Source organism: Pocillopora verrucosa, chromosome 14, assembly GCF_036669915.1.
Source record: "Pocillopora verrucosa isolate sample1 chromosome 14, ASM3666991v2, whole genome shotgun sequence".
Taxonomy (NCBI): Eukaryota; Metazoa; Cnidaria; class Anthozoa; order Scleractinia; family Pocilloporidae; genus Pocillopora; species Pocillopora verrucosa.
In genome coordinates this window covers 17775425-17800576 of record NC_089325.1, presented here as the reverse complement: position 1 = coordinate 17800576, position 25152 = coordinate 17775425, and the positions used below count along the sequence as shown (strand labels likewise).

Genomic DNA, 25152 nt, shown 5'->3' with positions numbered 1-25152 from the left:
TAATGTAATCATATTCTCACTGAAATCTTTAACAGAGGACGGAAGACTTTCGGTGCCGAGCCGCAGGAACACCCAATTTCCTCTCGGGGCAATGACTCTCTTCATCGTGATAATCTCTGACGGCCCTAGAACCGCTTGAATGAACTAGAAAGACTAAGGTATTGAGTCTCACCTCTCAGCTTCTTATCTCACCCACACTCTTCAATGTTGTTGTGAGTTGTTTATTCAACACAGCAAATTACACAGTACTTAAGGTTTTTTAGTTTTTTGTTTTGTTTTGTTTTTTTCATTTAAAAAATAATAACTCCATGTTAGCGTGTAGAGTTGTATGTTGCTCGCACCGATCAAATCGCCGTATTAGGGTATGTATCTCGCACCAATCAGATTGCCGCATTAGAGTATGTATCTCGCACCAATCATATCACAGCATTCAGATATCATGCACCAATTACAGCGTTTGGGTATTGTTTTCTTGTAAATGATGTCATGGGATTAGGGGGCTGTGCACAAAAATGACAGTAACCAGCACACGCCAAACAACTTACATTCCATCACCTACTACAAAAACAATGTCCAAAGTCCAATCAGAACATACTCAGTCATTGCACTACATGAACATCAGACAATTTTTTACGTGCTTGAATTGTGTTCTACCAATCAAATTCCATTTTGCCATATTAGACTTCGCTCCATCACGTGTCATTTCCTTAACAACCCGCATTTTATCACGTATTCTAATCGCATTACTCAACACCACTGAAAAAAATTCACATGAAATTTTATGTTACTGATAGTAAGTTTTCCATGCATTCTTTTGCGTTTGACTTTTTCTATGAATAAAATTCGCTTTCAGCTACCTTGGAATTAACCCAATTGCGTGTTAATTCCTTCTACACAACCTGCATCTTATCACGTATTTCACACACAGAGGGTAAAGTCCAGATGGGCAACAACCAATCAAGGAGCCCTCTTTGAAATGTCATCCTTTCTCTTGCTCGGTGTATTTTCCCTTATACGAGACCGCAATATATCTTTGTTGAGGGTCTATTGGACATACAGCAGTTCCAGTCTGCTTTTCGCAGTAAAACTACGTGGAATTATATTTTTGAGGCGACTAAATATAGACGAATAATTTTGATTTTCTTTCTGTTAGAGGAACGGCAGTAAGTGTAGGCTCTTTCGCAACCGTTATTTGGTCTCGTCACGCAATGGCCCTCTCTCCAACGGCGAATAGAGGGCGTTGTGCAACGAGGCCAACCAACAGCTGCGAAGGAGACTACAGTAAGCGCGGCACCGGTGCATTTCATTTTTGCTCAAAAGTACTTGGACAATTTCCCAAAAAATTCCTGCGTAAGTTTATAAAAATTGCTTTTTCTCTTTCTCTTGAAGTAAAGTAATGCGATATTTTCGTTCTTTTGAAAGTTATGAAACATTGGGAACACGAAGAGTCCCATCTCGACCTACCCAGCTAAAAAAAATTTCTCTTGCATGCTACGCATCCGACGTGATGCAGACGCGGATCACCGAGAATGTGATTTAAAGCGGGCAAAGTATGAATGGTTCATTACCAAGCTTGCCGCAGCCCAACTTCAATTGCCTACTTCACCCTCTGAGACATCACATTTCGGCGTAAGCTAAAAACCCACATTTCTTCGGCAGTTGGCGAGTCAACATATACCCTATCCTCACTGGTAAGCATACAATTTCTCGACAGCAACCGCAACAATGTGTCAAGTTCGGGGCAAATTATTCAATATCAGAACCTTAATTCCTATGAATTGGGATTCCAACCAGCCTGTTTGAGACAGATGAGCGCAACCACAAAGTTTCCTGCGATAATGTAAAGATTATGAGGAGAAATTTGATCCTGATCGTATTTGGGGCGTAAGGAGTCAACAAAACGCACACATGTGATCTGAACATCATATACTTCCGTGCTACTGCATCATTTACAGTGTAGTTAAATATTTAAAATATACAATTTTATAAGTTAGGAGATGATACTTTGAACTTTGCGCAATTTCATTTAAAAGCCTCGTCTGCAAAATTTTTACACAAATACAGCATTTCATTAAAATAAAGGTATCTATTAACTAGCCCATCAACCGTATTACTTACATCACTACGTCAAAAAAATTCTAATTTTCGCACACAGTGCGTGCCTATGATTGGAGACTATTCATTTCTGAAGACAAGTTAAAAGAAGTGGTCAATGCACAGCATTACTTCAACACGCAGTGCTTCAAAGTCACATATACACTATAAAATAACGTGAAATGATAACAAAATCTTGAAAAATTACTCACGAATTCAAATACACAGATCAGCGATACACACATATAAAACTAACAACATGCGATATCGCACCCGCTTGCGAAGGCATGTTTCTTTTAATTTGTTGACGATTCAGTGAGACTAGTATGGACATTCAAAGTGAATTTAAACATCCGAAGTTTCCTCCTTGTCATATGCGGCTAAAGCGAGATAGGTGGTTTTCTGGTGTCGACAGACAAATGAATATCTAAATACAAATGAATATCTAAACTTGACAGGAAGAAGAGAACACAACAGTAGTATGTTCTTGATGAAAATAAGTCGAAACTAAACAAAGCTTGAACTTTTGCCAAAATTTCTTCAACATTCATTGTCTGCGACAATGTCTGGTTCATCGGTCATCCAGCAATGAATTTCCTCTCTTTCCTTCTTTAGGTGCCTTTAATTAAGACTTGCAAAAAATCAGAGAGCAAGCAACCTTGACACCTTCCACAATCATATAGAGCCCATTTTTCCGATATATATTTTTCATTTCTTTATAAAATTTTGCAAATGCTTCACGCCCCGAGAAAGCGCTGCAGCAGGCAAATTCATACTCGTATGTTACATTGTACTTCATTTCGAGATAATTTGATAATTTTTTCCATTTCAGTCAATTGCGCTGATATTGATAGAATCATAAAGCAACAGAAACGCTACAAATATCCTCCAGTATAAACACCCTGCTTTCCTATCTTGAGGAATGTGTATGTATATCTACGCACGCTCTAAAATAAATTAAGTCTTTAGCGTGAGATACAACAGCTGGATTTTTCTTCTGTGCCTTAAGCTTCAAGGTGAGCATCCTCTTATTTGAACTGGCCACTTTTCTCTCTCCCTGAGAGTAACATTATCAAACACATTGAGTTGTGTGACCATCCCTGACGTACATCGCGCGAAATTGTGCGTGACAGATATTACAACTTGCACCATGTCTTCACAAAGAGCTCGGAGCTTGGAGAGAAGGCGGTTTTTTCTTGCGTCATTTAGTATCCGGCTACTGCAGTGAAAAATGGCTGGTACGCACCAAATGGACTGATAGGGGTCTCGGGTGGGGCCCCAAAGAAACCGATCTCTGAGTTCATCTTTCCAGCACGATTTAAGGAACAGGGTTCGGATGCACTTCGGTGGATCTTCGGCATAGATCGTATAAGGGACTCTAAAGATCCAAGAACCTGCAAAGGATTGTTTGAAAACTTTATTAGCAAAGCATTGGATCTGCCAACAACTCAGATTATCAACTTGACAATCATACCTACAGCAACAGTTTGAAAAGAAAAACAGCAAAAAAAAGAAAACCGATTATACAAAACCAATGTGTAACAGGTACTTGCAGTAAAGAGAAAGACATGGCTTAAAAAAACTATTTAACAGATGGTAGTTGCCGCTAGAAAAAAACGAACTTAGTAAGTCTGGTAAACAAATGTTGGCTTTAACACTGACCACAAATACTTAAAAAAGATCTATACCATACTTTAAAAATAAAACCAGTATGTATGTAGGTAACAAAAGGATCCGTTGTGTTCCTGACGAAATCAATATCAGAGACGCACCTGAGCTGCGATCATTGTTTTGTGTTCTTAAGAAAACCACTTAACTTAAAAGGTGGCCGTAACCATAAAGAGTGTGTGCGGGCATCCGCGGGTTATACCCTATCATCACTCATACAAGTTCACTGACCTGAGTAAAGAGTGGTCGTTCATCTCTGTTGAACTTGATACAATCTGATAGAAGTTTTTTGAAACTCTTTGGTACGTCTGATCGAAGTTTATTTAAGTCAGGCCTAAGAAAACCTCGACCAACCATGTACAAGATCTGTGCAAAAAAAAAAAAAAAAACCAACAAACAAAAAACGGAAAAAAGATTAGCATAAGACAAACCACATTTCCGTTCACTCAAAGCGCATCTGATCAAACAACGAATGTTTAGGCCATCAGTGATTCGTGAAAACGAAGCTCGGCCTGCTGGAAATCATCACGCGAATAAGCCACCATCACTGAGTCACTCATTCTACATTGGCTATTGGCCTGTGGCTATTTTGAGACATGTTTCTTAATTCCTTCTTCTCCTGGCTTCTCTGTGTGAATGTGCGACTGTCTCTGTGTCTCTATGTAATATGCACGAGCCTATCACACGTGGCACCGATAATGAGCAGTGATAACGTGCAATCCACAGAAAACAATCCTACTATTTTCTCTTGGTGCTTCAAAATACCCAGGAATAACCACGATATGTCAGAAATTACATGCAATTGGAAAACTCGCTCATAAATTTAGTGATATACGAACCTGATCTTTATTTCCTACGTGGGGATAGGGTAACATACTAGTTTGTAGCTCGTAAAGTACAATTCCATAAGCGTAAATATCAGAACGGAATGAGTAAGGATTTGGATCCTGCATTCGAACCACTTCAGGCGCCTGCAATGAAGATTGAAAAACCTCACGTTTAATTGAAAACAAGTTCCTTCCATAACTTCGTCTGAAAACATATCAACCGGCACAGTAAATGGCCCTTCAAGAAAATTAAAGCAAACATTAAATGTAGAAGGCAGGTATTGAATCGACGACACTTTTGAGCTGCGTTAATGGCAAGTCAGACAATCCGCTCATGTAATAACGGTAACTGATAAGGAAGTATGGACATTTTGAGTGTGAATTAACTTTAAAATGATGCAAAAAGGTTAAATGCGAACCTTTCATATCCCGACCTTGATCGACGAGGCTATCGCGAAGGCCACAAACCATTACACTTATCAAAATTAGCCCAAATTTATGGTTTATGTCATTCTTTGTGTACAGCCCCCTGATTCCTTGACATCATTTGCAAGAAAGCTGTGATATGATTGGTGCGAGATGCATACCCTTAACGCTGTGATTGTTGCAAGATATCCAAATGCTGTGATATGACTAGTGCGAGATACACACCCTAATGCGGCAGTCTGATTGGTGCGAAATACATACCCTGATGCAGCAATCTGATTGGTGCGAGATACATACCCAAATGCGGCGATCTGATTGGTGCAAGCAACATACCACTCGACATGATAACAGAAAAAAAAACCTCAAAAACAGTTCAAGAACCTACCATCCACAGAATGGATCCGGATGGTTGTTCGAAATTCTGGTTCCCACTCCACCGTGATTTGATAGTTGCTAAACCAAAGTCACCTATTTTAACTGTCAAGTCCTCCTGTAGAAAAATGTCTGTAAAAAGCTAAGGATATCACGACAAAAATCAACAAAATAACAGTGACGCCACAACCCAAACCTAACTGACTTCTAAAAGATGTATTCGGTTATTAGGTTTGACCATTTGGTGCGCCACTAGTTTTTTCACCTTTCCACTGGGTAAAGTAGTGACGCAATAGGAAGAAACTATAACTAGTCATAGAGTGAGACTCATTAAAGAAATTGAAACGTCATGACAGAGAGACGTCTATTAACGAAAGGATACTATTTGACTTGAGATCTCTATGGATTATAGACTTCGCGTGAAGATAACTGTGGATAAAAAAGATATCTATCAGTGCAAAGCTAAAACCCTTGACGGTCCATGTCTCACAATTGCAGAAATGGGTTAGAATGTAGAGGGGAAATATCCCCTCTATAGAGAGGATAAAATTAATTTACTGACACCTTCTTCGAGCAGACGCAAGGAGCAGTGATGTCCAAATCGTTCCCGGTAGACTGTGCAGCCGAACCTATGAGAACCAGCTGGCAAGCTTCTCGTAAATTATTCTTACGATAAGTATTTATCATTATCAAGAGCCAGAAAGATCAACACTATTAACAGTTTCACAATCAGCCATAAAAGACGGCGATCACCTCTGGAAATCGGTATTAGGAGTACAAGCTAAGGCTATAAACTGTACCAACTACAAAAAGCTCTATAATGACACTCTCCTCGATTCACCCACTCCTAGATCGTATTTTACATCACAAGAGTAGATTTTTCTTAAAATAGATACCAACTATTTAAAGCATAGAAAAATTAAACTTACTCCATTCCCTGTGCTGTTTGTCTCGCAATGTCCAACAACTGTAGAACTTCAAATTTACTTTCTGTGACATGAAGATGACGGTATAAACTGGAGCCTTCACACCATTGTGTCACAATCGCTAGTTCTGGTTTGGCCATACAGCCCATAAATAACAGAATGTTGACGTGACGCGTTTTCCTGCGGAACAAGATCGAGTATCAGATAAGAACATAATAACCCTAAGCCATGATCAGAGAAGATAAAACGATTTATTATGCATTACGGAAGAGAGGAAAAAAAGAGTATTTATGGGAAATACTGGGAAAACTAATTTAGCGAGGATGCAAAAATAAATTTATACGATCGTACTTCACATATTTACTGACTTTTGTCTTTAACCTTAATTACCATTTCACTCACGGATTAAGTATTATATAGCAAGCCTAAAAACGCCTGAATCATATTCGAAATTTCACTTTCACAGCTTAAAAAAAACACCTAACTGAATAATTCTTATTGGAGGGCTGATATCAGTTTTCCCGTCCAGTTTCACATCAATTTTTAGCTTCAGCGGCAAATTTAACGAAGGCTGGAATGGTATCGGCATTGATTGACGCTGTCTCACAGGATAGACCAAGTTACATCTCCGTACTCACCTCAATACTGCTACCTCGTTCTTAAATCCCTGTAACTGTTGAGGACTTGGTTCCGACACATTTAACGTTTTAATAGCCACTGCCCCTAAAGATTAAAAACAAAGCAACATCATACAAAGCCTACACAAGTACGTGTAGTTGTCTACTGATTCAACAATACCGATTCCATGGACTATAGTGTGGTTTCAACAGTGTGTGAGTGCTCTGCACGATGTTACTTATCAGGATATAATAGACGTATTAAGGCATACCATGCCATGTTCCTCTGTAAACCGTTCCATATGAACCTGATCCTATTCTCGGTCCGCGATGAACTTCACCTTCTGGGATTTCCCAGTCGTCTGTGGAGTTAGTTCGCATGCGCTGCATCTTAAAAAAGAAGCATGAAGTTCTATTTGTAGTTGGATTTCAAAACAAGGATAACCACCAGCCATCGTCAAACGATGCAATTAACTCTACAATCAAGAAACTAACAGAAATTTACACAATTTTAATTACGTTTATCTCTAAAAAGCTTGTGATAACAACAAAAAATGAACAAACATTATTTCTTACTTTTTACTTAGCTGCAAAGCAAGTTAATACATGTTTCTCTCCTCGAGTACTCATTGAAAATGTATCAGGTTTTCATGTTCATCTCTTCTCCAATTCACGAAGTAATTCTGAATTGACAACCTATTCACAAGAGGAGTAGTGGTACCCCAAGTCACTTCACTTCATTGAAATCAGGACTCCAGCAATATGGGTCATCTTGAAAGCAGACTAAACCCTAATCTTCCTCATACAGTCTTCTTGAGCAGTGATTGTTGAACTTACCGATTTCTTGGGTTTTTGAGGGCTGGAGGGTGAGTGGCACATTACAGTGCCATTTGGTACAGACTTCGCAATAGGGTGCTCTATCCTGTTGGTGTGCTCATTATTTGGCACTAAGGAATTGTTGGCGAACAATCTTGGATTGGCATTACCAACACTTGAAGTCCGGCTGTGTCTCCTCAGCAGTAACTTGCTGGCTTCAACCGCTGCAGAAACATTATTCGCAGTTTATAAATTACCACAACGTTAAATACTTTACTTCAAAAAGCTAGACACAGGATAAGATTTAACAATAAAATGAAGAGAAAAAAGCTGGTTTGTAAACAGAAGAGCATGAATAATTGACACCGGTTTTTAGCACATTTGCAAAATAGCCATGAGACAAACTAGACTACTATTACCAGAATAGGGTAATTTAGTATCATCAACTGAGTTGATAACGTAAACTGGCCACCGTAAAGAGTTTAAAAGCTGACCTTTCAAGCGTTCGCCCTTCTTAATTGCTCTGACGAAGGGCTAACGCTCGAAAGGTCAGCTTTTAAACTCTTCGTGGTGGCCAATTTACGTAATCAACTCAGTTAATAATATTAAATTACCCTGTTATATTCTCCCACCGACTCAGAACCACCCCTTTATTCTGTTATCAGAATAGCCCTAACCCTAAGCCTAAGCCTCTACCCTACCACAGGATTCTTACTAGATACTGTTGGTGAACTCTCCTTGCCAAATGTGGGAACAAATGGTCCGCATCGATCCTATGGATGAAAGATAAAACATAAATTTTACCAAAACGACAAACAAAGGGTGCGTTTCTTTAAAAAAATCCAAATCCGGATTCTTGAATCCAAAAACGGATTTTGCGTTTCTTTAATAAAATCCGAAAATGGATTTTGAATCTATAGAATCCACACTCCGAGTGGATTCATTAGATCAAATCTAAATCCGGATTTTTAGGATTCATGATCCGTGCGTTTCTTTATTGCACGGATACAAAAAGCAGTACGTTTGGCAAGCGGTCGTCTTCTTAAAATCCGCCACATTCCCGCCATTTTGTTGTAAATATTAGCTGCTGCCGGCCATGGCGAATAAACAAGGTGAGTCTTTTGTGTAGTTTCACCGAAATTTTCCGTCCTGTACGTATTTTTATAAATTTTCCGGATGTTTGATGCGTCTTGGCATCTTTTATTTCTATCTACAGGACAATATTGGACGCACAGTTTATCTGCAGGTGAATATCCAGAATATCAGTGGAACGAAAGCCACGTTCAACCGGGCATTCAACCTTATCTTCCTCAGTTCATGTTTCCACCACCGCAGGCATCACAGTTCAGCCATGAAACAGTCAGATCAGTATCACCTCAGCCTGGTCCAAGTTTTTCTTCTTTGGAAACAGCTGCAGCCACGTTCAGTCAGTCGCGTGAAGGCACCGAAGGCGAATCGAGAGCTCTTGTACGCTGGTCTAGAGCTGATGTGCTGTTGTTAATTTCCTGCTATGTCGAACGCAGAGAACGATTTAAAGATATAAACAAAAAGAACAAGTCCCTGTGGGAAGAAATCAGCGAAGAATTAAAGAAGAACGGAGTGTTCTTTAATGCCAAGGCGTGTGAGACGAAATTGAAAAATCTGAAGAGAAGTTATGTTGCTTGTGTTGATCACAACAAAGTCAGCGGAAATGACCGAAAGAAATGCAACTTCTATGACGAACTTCACGAAATATTTTCGAAAGATGATGCCATCGCTCCAAAAACATTGTGCAGCAACATTGATGGTAAACGGAGCAAAGATGCAGTCAAGAGTGTTAAAAATTCCAGTTCCACATTGAGTTCCACAGGTAGTGACACAGAGGAGCCTGTGGTTACAAAAGCAAAGAAAAAGAAGTTACCAGAGCGGAAGAAAAGAGAAGACCTCGTTGGGCTCTTTAAGGAATTTACACAAGACAGGAAAGAGGAAGAAAAGGAAAAGATTAAAAAGTTTGAAAATATGCACAATGAACGCATGGCACTCATCGGCCGATTTTTGAATGTTTTTGAAAAATCATTGAACAAAGAGTAACCTTGATTCCATAATTTTTTATTGTGTTGCAGAACATGGGATTATTTGACCACAAACATGAACATAGATACAGTAAACCTGAGTTTGTTGTCAGTATTGAGTTATCTAAAAGTTTATTATATCATACATGTTAACAGTATTATTGCAAGTTGTATGTTTTTTTTATCACATACATACAAGGAACTACAACAGCAACATTAGGTGAGAGGGCCTAACTAAACTGGTTTTGATATTATTTATATCCTTTACTTTTTTTAGCCTGATTCTCAGATGCTTCAGATCACTTGTGTCACGCACTTCCTCCTTTCTGTGCGTAACACAAGCAACCTGGACTGTCAGAGTATTAGGCTGTTACATTTGTGTTGAAAGTTTACATTTCAAGCAACACCATAAATGTTTCAGGTAGTATAAAGTGATCCATGTACATGGCTCTACTATTTTCTTATATACTTTTAAAAACAAATAAAATATTGATATTTATAGCAAAAAGACTATTATACAGTATAAACTTTATGAATGACATACACCACCTATGAAAGAAGTGTTCATGAAAACACCACAGTACAAAAGGTATCAATACATAAACCACTTATAAATGCTAGGTTTATGGGATCAGTCTCATTATCATGTTTCTCTTATCAACTGCTCCTACACCTGGTGGAAAGATGTCATCATCATTGTCATCATTGTCATCATCATCATTAGAGTCATCTAAAAAATCATCGATGTCATCTTCAATAATGCAAATGTTGTGTAAGATGCAAGAGGATACAATAATTTCCGGTATGTCCTCAATTTTGTCAACATCCATCATTGTTTTTAGCTTCCTAAACCTGTTCTTAAAAAGCCCTATGGACCTCTCAACCACCATTCTGGTGGAACTGTGGGCAGTATTGTAACGTCTTTGTTGAGCAGTCAAACGTCCGTTGTCTCGAAATGGGGTCAACAGCCACCTCTTCAAGGGATATGCTGCGTCTCCCAAAATGTGGGAGTTGCCAGGAAAATAATTGTCTGGGTTCACTTCAACTTCTCGGCAGATCGGAGAATTACGAAACACGCGAGCATCGTGTACTGAACCAGGGTAACCACAGAAAACATCGGTTATGAATAAATCCGGGTCACAAATGACTTGTAGTTGGACGGAAAAGAAACCTTTGCGATTTATGTATTGTTCATGATTGTTATGTGGTGCTTTGATTGGTATGTGGGTGCCATCAATAGCCCCCAAAACACCCGGAAAACCCTTTTTCTCTTCAAAGACCTCCATCACCGCTTGGGCTTTTAGACCAGTTGGAAACTTGATAAACTCATCCATTAAGTTCCTCACTATTGCTTTGCAAACTCGTCTGTAGACTCTGTACGCAGTTGCCCTGCAAACATCAAATCGATCGGCAACAGAGCGTAAACATTCTGGATTCCCAAGAATCCACAGCGTAATAAGGATTTGCTTTCTTAACTCGACCGGTGGTCTTCCTCTATCGCCGGTGTATTGAGGTAAGTCGCCGTGGACCGAAAGCAAATGTTCGAGAACTGTAACTGTATGCCGTGACATGCGGAAGTGACTTCGGAAGTCCTCCGGTATGTAACTAGGTACGGTTATTTCGTAAAAATTCTTTGTGCGAACGTGTTCTTTTCGGACGAGCTGTCCGGCCGCCAAAAGGAATAAAACTGCTTCGTCATCGGCTCCTAAAAGAACCTGTTGTTGTTCAAGGTCATCGGCAAGGACTTCTTCGAACAGTTCAAACATCAAACCAAAACTTTCCGCCATTTTGAAAACTCCCCCCAAAACACGCGAACTGCATGCTGGGGTCGTTACGGCTAATTGAAAAAAAAATCCATTTTCGGATTTTTCGTGTCTTTAAAAATAACGAATCCGCATGATCTCGGATTAAGAATCCAATCTTGGATTTTTTTAAAGAAACGCACCCAAAGTTGTCTTACAGTGTGTAAAGACCTGGTAATTGAGACAACTACTGAGAAAGCTGCATGTTTTGCAATATGCTACCAGAAAACCTTTTCACTACCATCTTCAGTGTCGAACGCACAGCTTGCATGCAAGGCTGTGGTCAGCTGCAATTTGTTAAATATTCAGGCCCGTACGGGATTTAAACCCATGACCTCTGAGATACCGATGCAGCACTCTACAAACTGAGCTAACAAGCCAACTGGAAGCTGGTTATTATGTTGATTCAAATAAACCCTCAAAGTGGTGAATAAATGACTGTAAATATATGAAAATCATATAAATGTGAACTGCGATTGAAGAAACGAATATGAAAACGATCCTCGCAGTTATGAACATATGATTTTCACATATTTACAGTCATTCATAGTTTAATATGTTGAAAACTACATGTATGAATACACCACCACATAAGCCCCTTCTTGGTTCATTTCTAATTAGTTATCACACTTTTATTCAATAATTTAAATATAAACATACCATGTGTGGCAAAAGTGGCTGGCACACCTCCATTCAACATGATAAACAAAATAATCTCGTAATTCATCTCTATTGAGTAAATTAAATTTCCCCAGCTTTTCCCCCAAACAATATTGCAAGAATAAGTGATCATTTTGCAAAACCAGGCAACACTGAAATGGAGAAGAGGGGGAAATAAATAAAAAATACATTGTATAGGGAAAAAATTTAAAAAAAAATAATAGAGCTTGCCAAAACTTTGCCACTCATTGCAATTCTTTAAATCAAGCAGTTCTCCAAACCTCATTTAAAGGACCTTTTCCACTTATGATTCTACATCTGTAAACATCTGGAGCAGATATTGAACGTTCTCTTGATTTGGAAAATACTTCATTTGCTGCCATGTCCGACCCATTGTCCTCTACATTAAAGAAGTCAAATTGTTTCTCTGAGAGTAACCTAAAATGTAAAAACAGGAATTTACTACATGTACCTACTATGCACAACAGTAGAACCCACCAACGTGAACTTTGTCAACAGGGAACTTGAACAAGATCCAACTTCCCTTGACCCCATTTGTTCAGTCATTTATTATCAGCTAACTCAAAACCCTGCAAACTCAAACCCTTTTTTTTTGTTTCCCTTGAGAGTTCATGTTGACAGGGTTCTCCTGCATTACCCACAGCGAAGACCTATTTTGAGATATGCCATAGTTATGGTAAAAAGATAATGTGTGACTCAAAAAAACAAAAAAAACAGAAAAAACAAAAAACACATCAATGTGATCAGTGCAATTTAGCAGAATATGGTGATAAATGAAAATAGAATGATAATTTCCCTTATTCTAAGTACATTGTATAGTTTGTTTCCATTTTTTTTGTTATTCAATATTGTAAGAAAAACTGTAACTGGCAAGAATTTGAGCAGAAACAGAGCTAGAGAATGTAGAAAAAGCAGGCCATAACATTCCTCCCACAACAAAATCAACTCACAAGACCCCACACTGAAAGAAAAAAATTAACAACAGAGTCTTCAACTTTCCTCTTAATCAGCCAATTGTTGAGCATATGAATTCCAAGATGCTCTACATACATAAATGGATGAAATTCATGTATTTAACATTATTGTGTTTTGCTAAGAAGGAAGATGACATCATAGCCACTGGACACAAACAAAAGCCATGGCAGATCTTCAGGTCGTGACACCTGAGTGAAAGGTCAAAGAAACCTATGACCCACCCCACCATAGACAAATTGCAACTCCAACAATTTGCCTTGAGAAACATGGAGGGAGTGTGTGAAAAGGATGGTCTCTTCAACAGAATTTGTCCCTACAATCAATTACAGGAGTTCAACCCAGTTTGAAATAGAGCCATAGATCCACTGATTGAAAGGGCACATACTGGTAATACAATTTTCAATCATAGTCCTACAAGACACATTATTGCAGTGCAGCATTTATCCCAGGAACTTATTTCCCTGTTTTCACTGATTTTCAATAACTTTCTTAGTGGTGTCTAATGAGTGGACATTGATGTGTTATAGATATGGAGTGAAGTCTCTCCTTCACAACTTTCTTAGCCCACTATCTCCACATCCCTAAGATCTGTCTCTGTTACTGGCCTATAGTTTCAGTATGGCAAAGGTGAATGCAAGATTATGAGTGAATCAGTCAAGCAAAAGAAAACTTTTGATATATATCAGAAAACTACATGTGTATATATTATGTATGGTGGATATCCTTGTGATATAGAGCAGAGAGATACAAAAATAATAAAGGAAAAGCCACATCATCCTCAAACTAACAATTTCAAATTATTCCATTTTTCCACCATCCAATCAAACCAATACATACACATGTCTTCCTCCCTAAGTAAAGACAGTCTACAATTACTGCTAAGAATGAGTAAGACATTACAAAAACCTTTGTTTTGCATTTACTACATTACTAGCTAAGATGTCATTGGATACGATCATGATCTCCACAAAGGTAAGCATAATATTATATAGAAATAATAACATAACAATAATAATAATAATAATGATAATAAAAATAATAATCATAATAATCATAATAACAATAATAAATTGCAAGTGGCTTGTTTGCTAATTAGTGCTCATGGGTATTGTTGCTCTTCAAGAGCAAATTAAACTATTTACCACAGCACTTTAAAGTCTCTCGTACAAACAAATTGCCAGATGTAGACATACAATATTCAAATTTTATTTTGCAATGATTTTGGTTATCTGTCACAAATTTCCTTGCACTAATTTACAGCTTAGATTGCACAAGGGTCATACTTTATCATAAAGAGAAAGAACATTTTCAATTTTAAATCTTTCTATTTATGTACCACAATGCAAATTAATTTGGTCTGGAACTAATGAAAAACATTTGAAATAAAAATTACATTGCTACAGGCAGGCTGCCTTCTCAAAGCCTTGTTTAGCTCGATCAGCCTCCTTCCTTTTCTATGATTCCTGACAAAACCATGCACAGGACAACACCATGATGACCACTGATGCTTTTCTTGAGATGTGCAGAACTATTTTCCTTACATACAACCTATCCTAAAATATCCAACTCACTCAAGAGTCAAATACCTACAGTAGTTTAACCTGCATACAATGAAAGAAGTATTCCCTTTCCTTTAAATATAGCCCCAAGGGCTCTTGACCATTGTAACTTAAATTTGAAATAATCATTCATAAAAAAACTTGAACTTTTACCAAATAATTCTCAAACTAAATCATATCCATGTACTGTGAGTACACTATATTTGAGAAAACTGTAAATTTAAAAAATAAGTTATATTAAAACTCACCCTACGAAAGCTTCCTCACAATAGGGAGGAATCATTGCTGCACACCTTTGATGGAATTTGTAACCACAATTCTGACATCTATGATAAAAAAACCAAAATTTATTTATAAAATGTCAATTGAAAAACAACATGGTCAAATGCTAAAAATAAAAACTAAATGAATGTGACTGTTTTACACAATACAAGCACAATGGTCAAAGTATCTGCTGAACTGAACAAAGGATATCCGGTACACCATACAATGCCAAAATGTGAGGAAAAGTGAAAGCCTTTCAATGAATTGAAGTGAAAAAAAATGAAAGGACTGTTTACCTGTATCCAATCCATAGACGCTGTTTACAACAGTCGCAAAATGGGAAAGATAAAAATGTTTTCTTGGCCTGCAAAAAATATTGCATTGATTAGTCTCATTAGCACTGGTAACATCCCTAACCCGTTCCAGTTTGTCTTGATTATATGTAAAATCTCACACTACAATTTTTCTCCATCTCTTTACTTGAAAATATACCTAAAATATTGATTATTGCACAGCTTAAGTTTCCTGTAATAGGCCATTTTACAGCTGTGTACTTAGTTGCCAAGCCTTTGATTTGGAGTGAGGCTGAAGGTCACCTTGTTGTGATGGAGACAAGAACCTAGTTAGCATTATAAAATTAGTAATTTGCATTTGAAAAGTAGCAAGGTTTGTATCATAAAAAGGTTAACCTTGGCCTCACGCCTGTTCAAAGGCTTGGCAACCACGCACACAATTGTAAAATGGACTATTATGCTGATTTTAATTCTTACTTCTCTACAACCAACGATTATTATAACAAAGCATACACTCAAGTACTACTTAATTCCTAAGGAGTTACCATGGTAAAAATCCTTATGCATGCACAACTGTTCATGTGCAGTTTCACTTCAACTAAAAGTTCCCGTCGAATCACATCCCAGTAACTTAACAGGTCTCATACATGCAAGAAATTCATAAGTTTTCACTTTGCTTTTTGAATGGCTAAAATTATTTTTTAGTGTTGATATTTCATAAAAGTATCACACAATAGGAGATTTTAATTTTAAAACCATACAGTTTCAGAATTTTCAAAATTTTTAAACTATGCAATTTTCTGGCTGTGAACTCAAGCAAACAACAATTAAAGTGTGCTACTGTACATGGTCTTCTACATGCAAGAAATTTGCTTTTTTTTTTTGCATCAGAGCAGAAAATTAACAAATCTTTGAATAGAGATTGGTCACAAAATATTTCTTGGTCATTTCTGCCTTGGCATTTATGTGTAGTTTTTGGGTAGAACACGATTACGAGGTAAAACCAGACACAGTTGTTCAAGTAGTAAACTCTTTTTTTTTTTTTGTTTTGAGCACAACTTGTCTGAATGTAATGTTATAAAAAAATTGGTTTGTGTTTTAGCTCTACATATATCAAGTTATGGATGCACTTGGGAGGTTTGGAGAACACTCAAAAAGCAATTCTCTAGTGCTATCCAAACTCCCTGTATGCATCCACAACTTGATGCACACATGCTATGCATGGACTGATTCTTAACTATTGGCAGGAAAATGATGTATTTAGAATTAACTGTTATCCAGTACATATCACACTACAAAAGGATAAAACCAAAAACAACAGAAATTATTAAGACTTACAAAACAGTGGTTAAACTGGCCAGTTTTCGGAAGATCATCAATTCTCTCAACTGATAGCTGCAAAGATGATTAAAACAGTTTGTTAGCAACATGCAAAGGAACATTCTTGCACATGTAAAGGGTTAAACACGTGTAACAGTTTCCAAATTATTCAGATCTTGAACTTCAATAGCAGAAAACTACTATCAATGTTTCTTTTTTTTTTCTTGGCCTCAAGGAACAGGTTACATGAATGGTACATCAGATAAAACAGTTGATGTATGTAACTACATGTATCATTCTAATCCATTTGCCACAGATTTCCAAAATGCATTTATTCACCCTTTGTAACTGGCACCCTTCACAACTACTAATTGCAAGCAAATTTCTTCTAAACAGGTCATTTTCTTTACATTATTACTCTCAACAACCTGCAGCTTGAGATATTTTAACCGCTGGCTAAAAATCAATGTTACTATAAAATCCAACCAGAGCTTTCCAATTAATGAGGAAAAGTACTGGCAATAATCCTCAATAAGAAGTCCATTTGGAATCTTCAAAACTCTTTGAGTCTCTTTAGAAACAATTACATTTGAAAGAAAAGAAAGCAAAAAAAATTAAAGCCCTTCCATGAAAAATCTTTCACCATTTTGATTTTAAAATGTTGGCATTGTTACAGACACTTGTGCACATAGAACTAATTGATGGATGTTATGCCAGTCAATTTTTTCAAAGTTTAATTCATGAAAATTCCCCTCCATGTGGACATGGAGGGAAACTAAAGTTTTCTTATAAATAATTAATATTCTTTCCTGGGGTTACCTCTTCTCCATCCATGAAGTTTGACAGTTCAGTGTCCCACCTAATAATATCTCTGTGCAAAAAACAAAATTAATTCACAGAATTAGTTTTTAAGTTCTAACCAAGTTACAGTTGAGAAGAGAGGAGCTTTACATAAAGGTGGAGAATGGTGCAGCAAGTACAGTGTATGCATGGGTAATTGTGAAGAAGAGCCAGTTTTTAACCCATTTTTCTTTTTTCTTAACCTGTCGGTAACCTGTTGGTTAGCTGTCGGTAGACTGTCGGTAACCTGTCGGCCAACAGTTGACCGACAGTCGGCCGACAGATTTTTTGGGGAGCTCTTCTTCACAATTACCGTATGCATGTCTGCAGATCTAGACTTTATTTCAGCAATTGTATCTCACTAGCAACAATGAATTTCCACCTGTGAAAGAAAATGCTGAGCAGATTTGGTATCAGCCTTGATTTTATCCCATCTAAGAGTGATCTTCAACTGGCCTTAGCTGTTACTGATATGAAATTGACAAACTCTAGTTCTTTTGGTTTAAGGTTATTGTATCATGGTATAATCACAGAGCTGCCAAAAATAGCAATTAGCCCACCAAAACCAACAGTATGTAGCCCACCAAACCAATGGCAAGTATACCATCTTTGGCCAGCCACTTTCAACTCATTTCAACATAATTGCTGATGAAAAATGGTACAATTATTGAGACTCGGTCAGAGTACTTTGTACATCTGTGGAATTGGAGTGGAGTGGAATTGAATGCGTAATTTACTAGTAACAAGTCTAAATGTGTGATTCCTCATTCAGATTTTGCTTGAAGGTTTGCGAGCACTTCTCTGAAAGCTATGAGACTGCTAAGCTGAATAGTTCCCATAACTACATGTAAACGGACAAAACAACATGGCATCCACTACAAAATTGCCACTTTAATTATTCCTTATTTGCCCTCTAGGTACTTTGAAACTTACTGAAAGCCCTGTTGTTGGAAACTGTTAGGTGACCCCTGTTTAAGTCCTTTCATTGTAATGGCAACCAAGATTCATGGTGACCATATCAAATTTGATATCTCATAAAAATTCATAACTAGTTTAATTTTGTCATCAGCTAACAACCTGGAACTCATAATTGCTTTTCCATTCACTGGACACCAACAGCAAATAAATGATTCTTTATGGTGACTCTGCTCACAAATATATTAAAAATGTAATTGTGAGAATCTTTTACTTCAGGTGATCAACTCACTTCAAAATCTCTTTTCATTTTAGTTTCCTCTTTAATCAAATGATGAGTGATGTTAAAAAACGATTTCTAAAACTAGGTAATTTATTACAGTACTAAAACATTATGTGTATTGATGTTTTAGAGAAGGTAAATGTCCCTGAGACAAATGTTTAACAACAGTACACCACACTACAGTATATCTAATACAAACATTATTGACAGTGTGGCTGAAATGAAAGTTGACACTCCCTCAAGCCTCAAGGCTCTTGCAATTCATTAACATTGACTTCATTAAATTCCAAAGCTTATCCTTCCATTTTCAACTAATGTGTCTTTTAAATGTTACTTTGGTTAAAGAATTTGTTTTCATTTAACATCTCACTAATTTCTGAACTTGTTCAAAAAAAGATAGACTGCAATCAACAAACTCCTTGCAGAATGAATCCTGTTGTCTATTGTATAGCTTAATATGTTAATTTTATAATATTAGAGAGCTCATTTTGAATCTTCAAACTTGTTTTATCGTATTTCATTAAACATGTCATATACAATGTAAGTTTCACACCCTTTTAGGTTGTGCTGTCTTTCCATGGTTTGACTGTGAGCCTTGAGGAGTAATACATATATAGTTCAGTGAGATTTTTTGTGTTTGTGTTGTAAGGTGAAGACAATTTCAAACTACAGCATAGGTCAGTTTTCTCTTTGAAAAAAAGAAAATACAAAACAAATTCATTAGAATTCATTTTGACAAACCTAAATACATTCCCAAAATAAAAGTTTTGAGACATCAGACAATGGCATTATGCCAGCTGGCCACTAATCAATGTTTGTTTTGTAGATTATTAAGTACTTGTTACAATGAAAGGGTTTCCTTTAAAAAAAAAAGTTTGTCAGATGAAGTACAACTTACAGAAGAAATGTATGAAAAACTGTTGAAAAAATTTGTTTTTGTTTATATTATTACCAGCAGTGAGTCTTGGTTGCAAGGCAGAGACTATTTTTCAATACAAAAGAGAAGAAAAAATGTTTTATAGTCCTACTGACTAAGCTCAGTAGTTCGAATGTGAATGTAATAGAGATATGAAGGCATTTTCTGTCTGTTATTAGCTTCATGGGAAGCCACTTCAGTCTAGTGGCAAAATGGAAAGTATGGAATTTGTTTTCATACTTTTCAATCAAGTTATGCCGCGATAAAAGGAGGCAGAACATCAAGCACTCTCAAATAAAATATATTAAAGTTCACACGGCAACCAGGTGGACAATCAGACATAGTTTGAAGCTACACTGGTTTGCAGATTTAATGAATGTAACCGAAGAAGTTACAATTCATAGACCCATAGACATTGGGTCTTCGGTTACATTCATTAAATCTGCAAACCAGTGTAGCTTCAAACTATGTCTGATCAAGCACTCTGTTATCATTTATGTCCTACATTCAAAAATTAAGCTGTATTCTTTATATCCTGACATCAAGATCCTCAAAACATTTGATCTTCTAAAATTGAAACTAAACATTCACAACTCAAGTCCCCAATCTCAAAACTTTTGAGTAACAAGGATCAAGTTTCAAGTCAGGAATGTCAACTTACATTTCAGCTGTACTGTAGGTCAGTGTTTTACAAACTGATAAATGATAAGGTCACTAGTGGTGTACGTGCATAACGTCAAAACTCACCTAGTTTGAAAATTACATATTAAACAAGTCTCTGGTGCTAGACCTCTTGTTCTCATTCCTTTATCTAATGCTTCTCTCAGCGTCACGTCTGGTTTGCACTTAACCTTAAAAAAACAAAATACTCTGTAAAATCTGCAAAACACAGGCTAGCAATTTTTCCTTACCTGTGTTACAAAATGAACATCTGCAAATCAGAATCACTAATCATCCCTTAAAGTTTCGTGAGGCACTCCGTGACTATTTACTGTGTTGTGTGTGCGCCAGACAAATTGGCCACCTGGTGGCCACAGTATGGGGCCAAAAAAACAACTCAATTTGCATTAAGTCCATCAAATCAGAACATTTGGTAAACCACTTCAGCAACCATGTGGTCATAAAAGGGTAACCAAGAGGGCGAGCATTTTTTTGCAGTGACACGCACTGGGTGTGTTTTTCGCATTAAATGGGTGGGAACTGCACAAGCATCAAGCTTGCAAAATTTTACAAGTACAATGCACATGAATGATACTGTAGCTCTCAAAATGTTGAATAGACAGTGCCGAGAATTCTATAATCTTTCCAAAGAGAAATTTTGAACACAAACTGAGAGAAATATGCTTTTAAACCATAATTCCATTTTACAACAAATTAAAGGAAAAATACTCAAATTTTCAAGCAAACTATTGCTCTGACTATTGCAGTAAATGTAATAGAGCAATGAACAAAAGCATGCAATTTATTTGTACTTCTGCACAATACTGTATACACCACAGTGCATTGTCCTTTACCTGTTACAAAACTATTTTAATGAAATGTTTAATACTGCAGATTATCCTTTAAAAATACACAGAAAACCCTTCCAATAGATCAATACACTATCTTTGACTTCTGCCAACTAATCAAGAGCAGAAGTCTATGGTTATTCAATGTAATTGTAATAATACAAAAAAAATAATAATTTCAGGACACAATAAAGTTCCTTATGATTACTTCCAACAAAAGTTAGAGTCTTTGTTCCCCATAACAATAAACTACTAACAGCCTGGGGACCAACTATCTGAAAGTTTATTAGTTTACAAATATTGCAGCCAAAATAAACTCCCTGTCCCCTATTACCAAGACTTGCATGTACATTTAGTTGAAAAGGAGTTAAAATAATTACTGATGCAAGTTCTCAGTTGCTGAATATTATTAGTAGTTATCCTTTCATTCTGAGCAGGGATCTTGCTTTTCCATTTCCTTTCCCATTTTCCTTTGCCTCACTTCCTAAGGGGATGCAATCTAGTTTGTATTCTGCTGTAACAATTTCATGCTGTCCAGTTCTTAAACACACTATAACTCGAATGACAGAAAACTTAGTGTAAAATCTAAGCTGTTGAAGCAAAGTTATAGCAAAACATAAAAGACCTACAACCACTGGTAACTCCCATTCACCCTCAACAGATACAAGTATCTGGTTAACTTTCAAAAACACCACACACATTTTATAAATTTACATACCACTGTGTACTGATGATTAGGGAGTCTCACTCTTATGTGGGCACGGAGAGGAGGTGAAAATGGGTGATCACTTCCAGTAAAACTACTTCTTGAACTTGGTATTGGTGATGTAGCACCAGATGAAGATGGGGTTGTACTATGGGGGCTGGGCTCTGCAGATGAAGTTGAGCATGTTGCTGTTCTTCTCTCTAATAGGACCTTTTCTCTTGTTGTCAACTCGGTAAGTCTTTTCTGCAAGTCCACATATTCCTGAATAAATAAACAAAATATCAACTTGAAATAAAGTGGTAAGTTGTGAAAGTTAGGACACTAATCAGCAGCACAGCATGATGATAACATTGGTCAACAGACTTAGTAAAATGGTGATTCAAGTTGTAATCGGTTTTATGCTATTTGATCGACGTACGTAATTGTAACTCAGAAAATAAGCAGAGAAACAAATTTAATCGCTTAGAAGCAGAAAATCCATTTAACGAACACATTCTGTTACGAACGCAAATTTACGCTCCCGCAAGATATCGTATAGATAAGCCAGTGGCGACTAAGAAGAGAATACTGGCTAATTACCTTTTATCACTAGAATTGTTTATGAACTCAAATCGACATAAACAGATTAAGCCATTTCTCACGTCCGCACGATTCCTTCGAGAACGGAATTGTACCGTATTTCAATTCCCTGGCACCAAAGCATCACAGCAACACAGAAAAGTAGATTAAAAGAATTAAGACCAAACCATGTCGCATAATATTTTGCGATGTACAATGTTGAAGACATTACGAACACAATGCGAACAATACCAATGTTGATGATCAAAATCGAAAAACACAAATTTCTTTGAGAAGTTCTCATCGGCTGCTCTCAAACGGTGATAAAATGTAACTGCGACCAGTGAAAATTTTTAAAGAGGTAACACACCAAAAAATCAAAATTAACATGTTCGTCAATCAGAGCTGGCAAACAACAACAAATCGCCGATCTATTGCTCGAGCGGTGAACTTGATTTCTTGTTCGACTTTGTCAAATATCATGACGAGCATTTCTAAATAAATATTCAATCAACCTAACGGATGGTCGAAATTTCAAAATCTTATCGCTCACCAAGTTTACAATGCGTCAAAAAGCAATGACTTCATTTCTCGAAAATAAATACAAATAAGATTGCAGACCATTGCGTCTAGTCTGTGACTCACGCACCAAGCAAAACAACATCAATCGTGCAAGGAAATAAACTGTAAATAAAATTAAATGATTTCGTAGAGTAGTTATATAGCAGAAGGAAAAAGCTAAAATTATGTGTATTAATTCATCGCTTGCAATTTGAATTTCTCGTGGCCGAGATTTCGATTCATATCCTGGCTGACAAATTGAGATAATACTGCAAAACGTTTTAGTTTTAACAGAAAATGCAAATACGCTTAAATAAAAGAATTTTTCAGACTGATGGCGGTTGCTACAGCTTAAACTATTTCGAGGATGTTTCTCTATCGGTGCTTTGTAGACAAATTTCTGATTATTTTCTGCGTGCAACCCAGTGAAAATTGTCACCCACCTCCAAGAAAATCGACGGAGGGTGCTGGACATTGATAACCTGTCCTTCTATCTTGTGTAGATTTTCCTTCGTAAGCTTGATCACCTTTTGTAAGCTATTAACCTGCAAAGGATTTGGAAAGACCGAATGTTGGTAAGATTGCTTTCGTCGATTAACAATTAGCTATTTCCATATTACGCACCATACCACCAAAACAAAACAACATTTGCTCGCAAGCTCTGCACGAAAACCCAAATCGACCACAAAAAAGCTGCAGACAAGCTCGCCAAAGCTTTGCAGTCGTCTCTTTAATATCGACAACAGTTCAGAAATTACCTCCACTTCGTGATTCGTGCAATCTTCATCGAAATCAGCAAAATCGAGCGTGTGTTGGGAATCCACAACCGCCATGATAATTTCTTTTCAGGTAATGATTCATGTCACGTGATAGGAATTTTCGATTTCACACTGAACACGACCCTAAAGAACTCTGGGAAGAGTTTTGGATGGTAGTCGTGGTTACGATAGAGGTTGTTACAAATCTGGGAAACTAACCATTCCTTGCACACGATAATCATTTTGTTTGAAAGGAAGATAAGAAATCGGCTTAAAAATCCTCCATAACTCCGGTGAACTTCTTGCAATTCAATGATCATTTTTGCCGGGATTTCTAGCGTTAAAGAGGTGTAAACGTGTCGTGCTTGAAAGCGACGACATAGTCCTTTCTGAACACAAAAATTATAATAAAACCCTTAGATTTTTCATCGACACTCTTGTGGAAAGCCTAAGTACATGCAAGTTTTAACGGGTAAAAAATTAAAATCCCTGAAAAGAATTTTGAAAGGAAAATTAATACGTGAAAAGAATATCGTTTTGATTGCATTTTCACTGGTCAATTAATAGCATAACAAGTAGTCATCGTTTTAATGACCCCTAACTCTTCACATATTTTCCTCCTTTTCTCCCCACTAGGTTTCTGTAGGAGAAGACTCATAAAATAAATCTGGATATCTCGGTTTATCTGTAGAGGGTATTATTGAAAATAGGATCATCAGATCATAGATGGCGTGTTTGCTTTGCCATCATTTAAAAGAACTCAAAAGAATTGTGTTTATTTTCCGTGAATTACTCAAACCGGTTACAATCTCCAACCTTGTAGCATCTTAGGAATCTTTTATCCTTCCACGCTATATCAGTTTGGATATCATCTGTTGAGACACCGAAACTAACTCTACTCAAGCAATCAAAGACTCGTCTGCATTCAGTCAAGAATATTTTCGACACGAAATCATAACATCTTCCTTAAACTTTCTTTTAAATAAACCACTTAAAAACCATGAAACATCAGCATATGGGCTAAGAAGAAGTAATAGTAAAAAAATGCGACCCGAATCTCTCGATCAATGAGTTGCTATAAAAACTACGAGTCGAATTTTCCAGTTTTTCTCGCCTCTTCTTTAGAAACAAATATTTAATTAAACTAATAAGCTTTTTGTTCCCAAGTCAGACGCACAACCGCGGAAAGAAATATTAACCATTATAGAAGAGCTTGAAAACTGAGAAGGGGCTAAAACTCAAAAATATGTTGGAATGACGCCAAGGCCAAATTTTTAAAAAACCTTTATGGTGAGTGTAGATAATCAATAAAAAAATACGTAAATTACGACTGGTAGGATCGAATTGTCGAATCATCTCATTTGTCGAATCATACCACACAGAAAACTAAGTTTCTTTTTTTTTATTTCAGTAAAA

The 25152-nt window shown here is 36.9% G+C and overlaps 3 protein-coding genes across 3 annotated transcripts; 1 reads left to right on the top strand and 2 right to left on the bottom strand.

Annotated features, from left to right (window-relative positions):
* Positions 1-1911: 1911 nt before the first annotated feature.
* Positions 1912-23832, bottom strand: LOC131787650 (serine/threonine-protein kinase A-Raf). The gene is made up of 19 exons (XM_059104743.2): positions 23737-23832; positions 23422-23523; positions 21872-22120; positions 20393-20496; positions 17511-17562; positions 16710-16766; positions 15375-15442; positions 15063-15140; positions 12541-12697; positions 8462-8519; positions 7768-7970; positions 7203-7320; positions 6952-7036; positions 6317-6493; positions 5770-5816; positions 5401-5519; positions 4602-4733; positions 3994-4128; positions 1912-3488 (listed from the first exon to the last, which is right to left on the bottom strand). Exons 1-19 carry the CDS (start codon positions 23809-23811, stop codon positions 3300-3302), a joined length of 2205 nt encoding a protein of 734 aa, XP_058960726.2. The 5' UTR covers positions 23812-23832; the 3' UTR covers positions 1912-3299.
* LOC136278005 (uncharacterized) lies at positions 8559-9816 on the top strand. The gene is made up of 2 exons (XM_066161097.1): positions 8559-8858; positions 8963-9816. The coding sequence occupies exons 1-2, from the start codon at positions 8843-8845 to the stop codon at positions 9814-9816; spliced, it is 870 nt and encodes a 289-aa protein (XP_066017194.1). The 5' UTR covers positions 8559-8842.
* Positions 10405-11634, bottom strand: LOC131799573 (putative nuclease HARBI1). The gene has a single exon (XM_059117286.2). The coding sequence runs from the start codon at positions 11582-11584 to the stop codon at positions 10421-10423; it is 1164 nt and encodes a 387-aa protein (XP_058973269.2). The 5' UTR covers positions 11585-11634; the 3' UTR covers positions 10405-10420.
* Positions 23833-25152: the final 1320 nt, after the last annotated feature.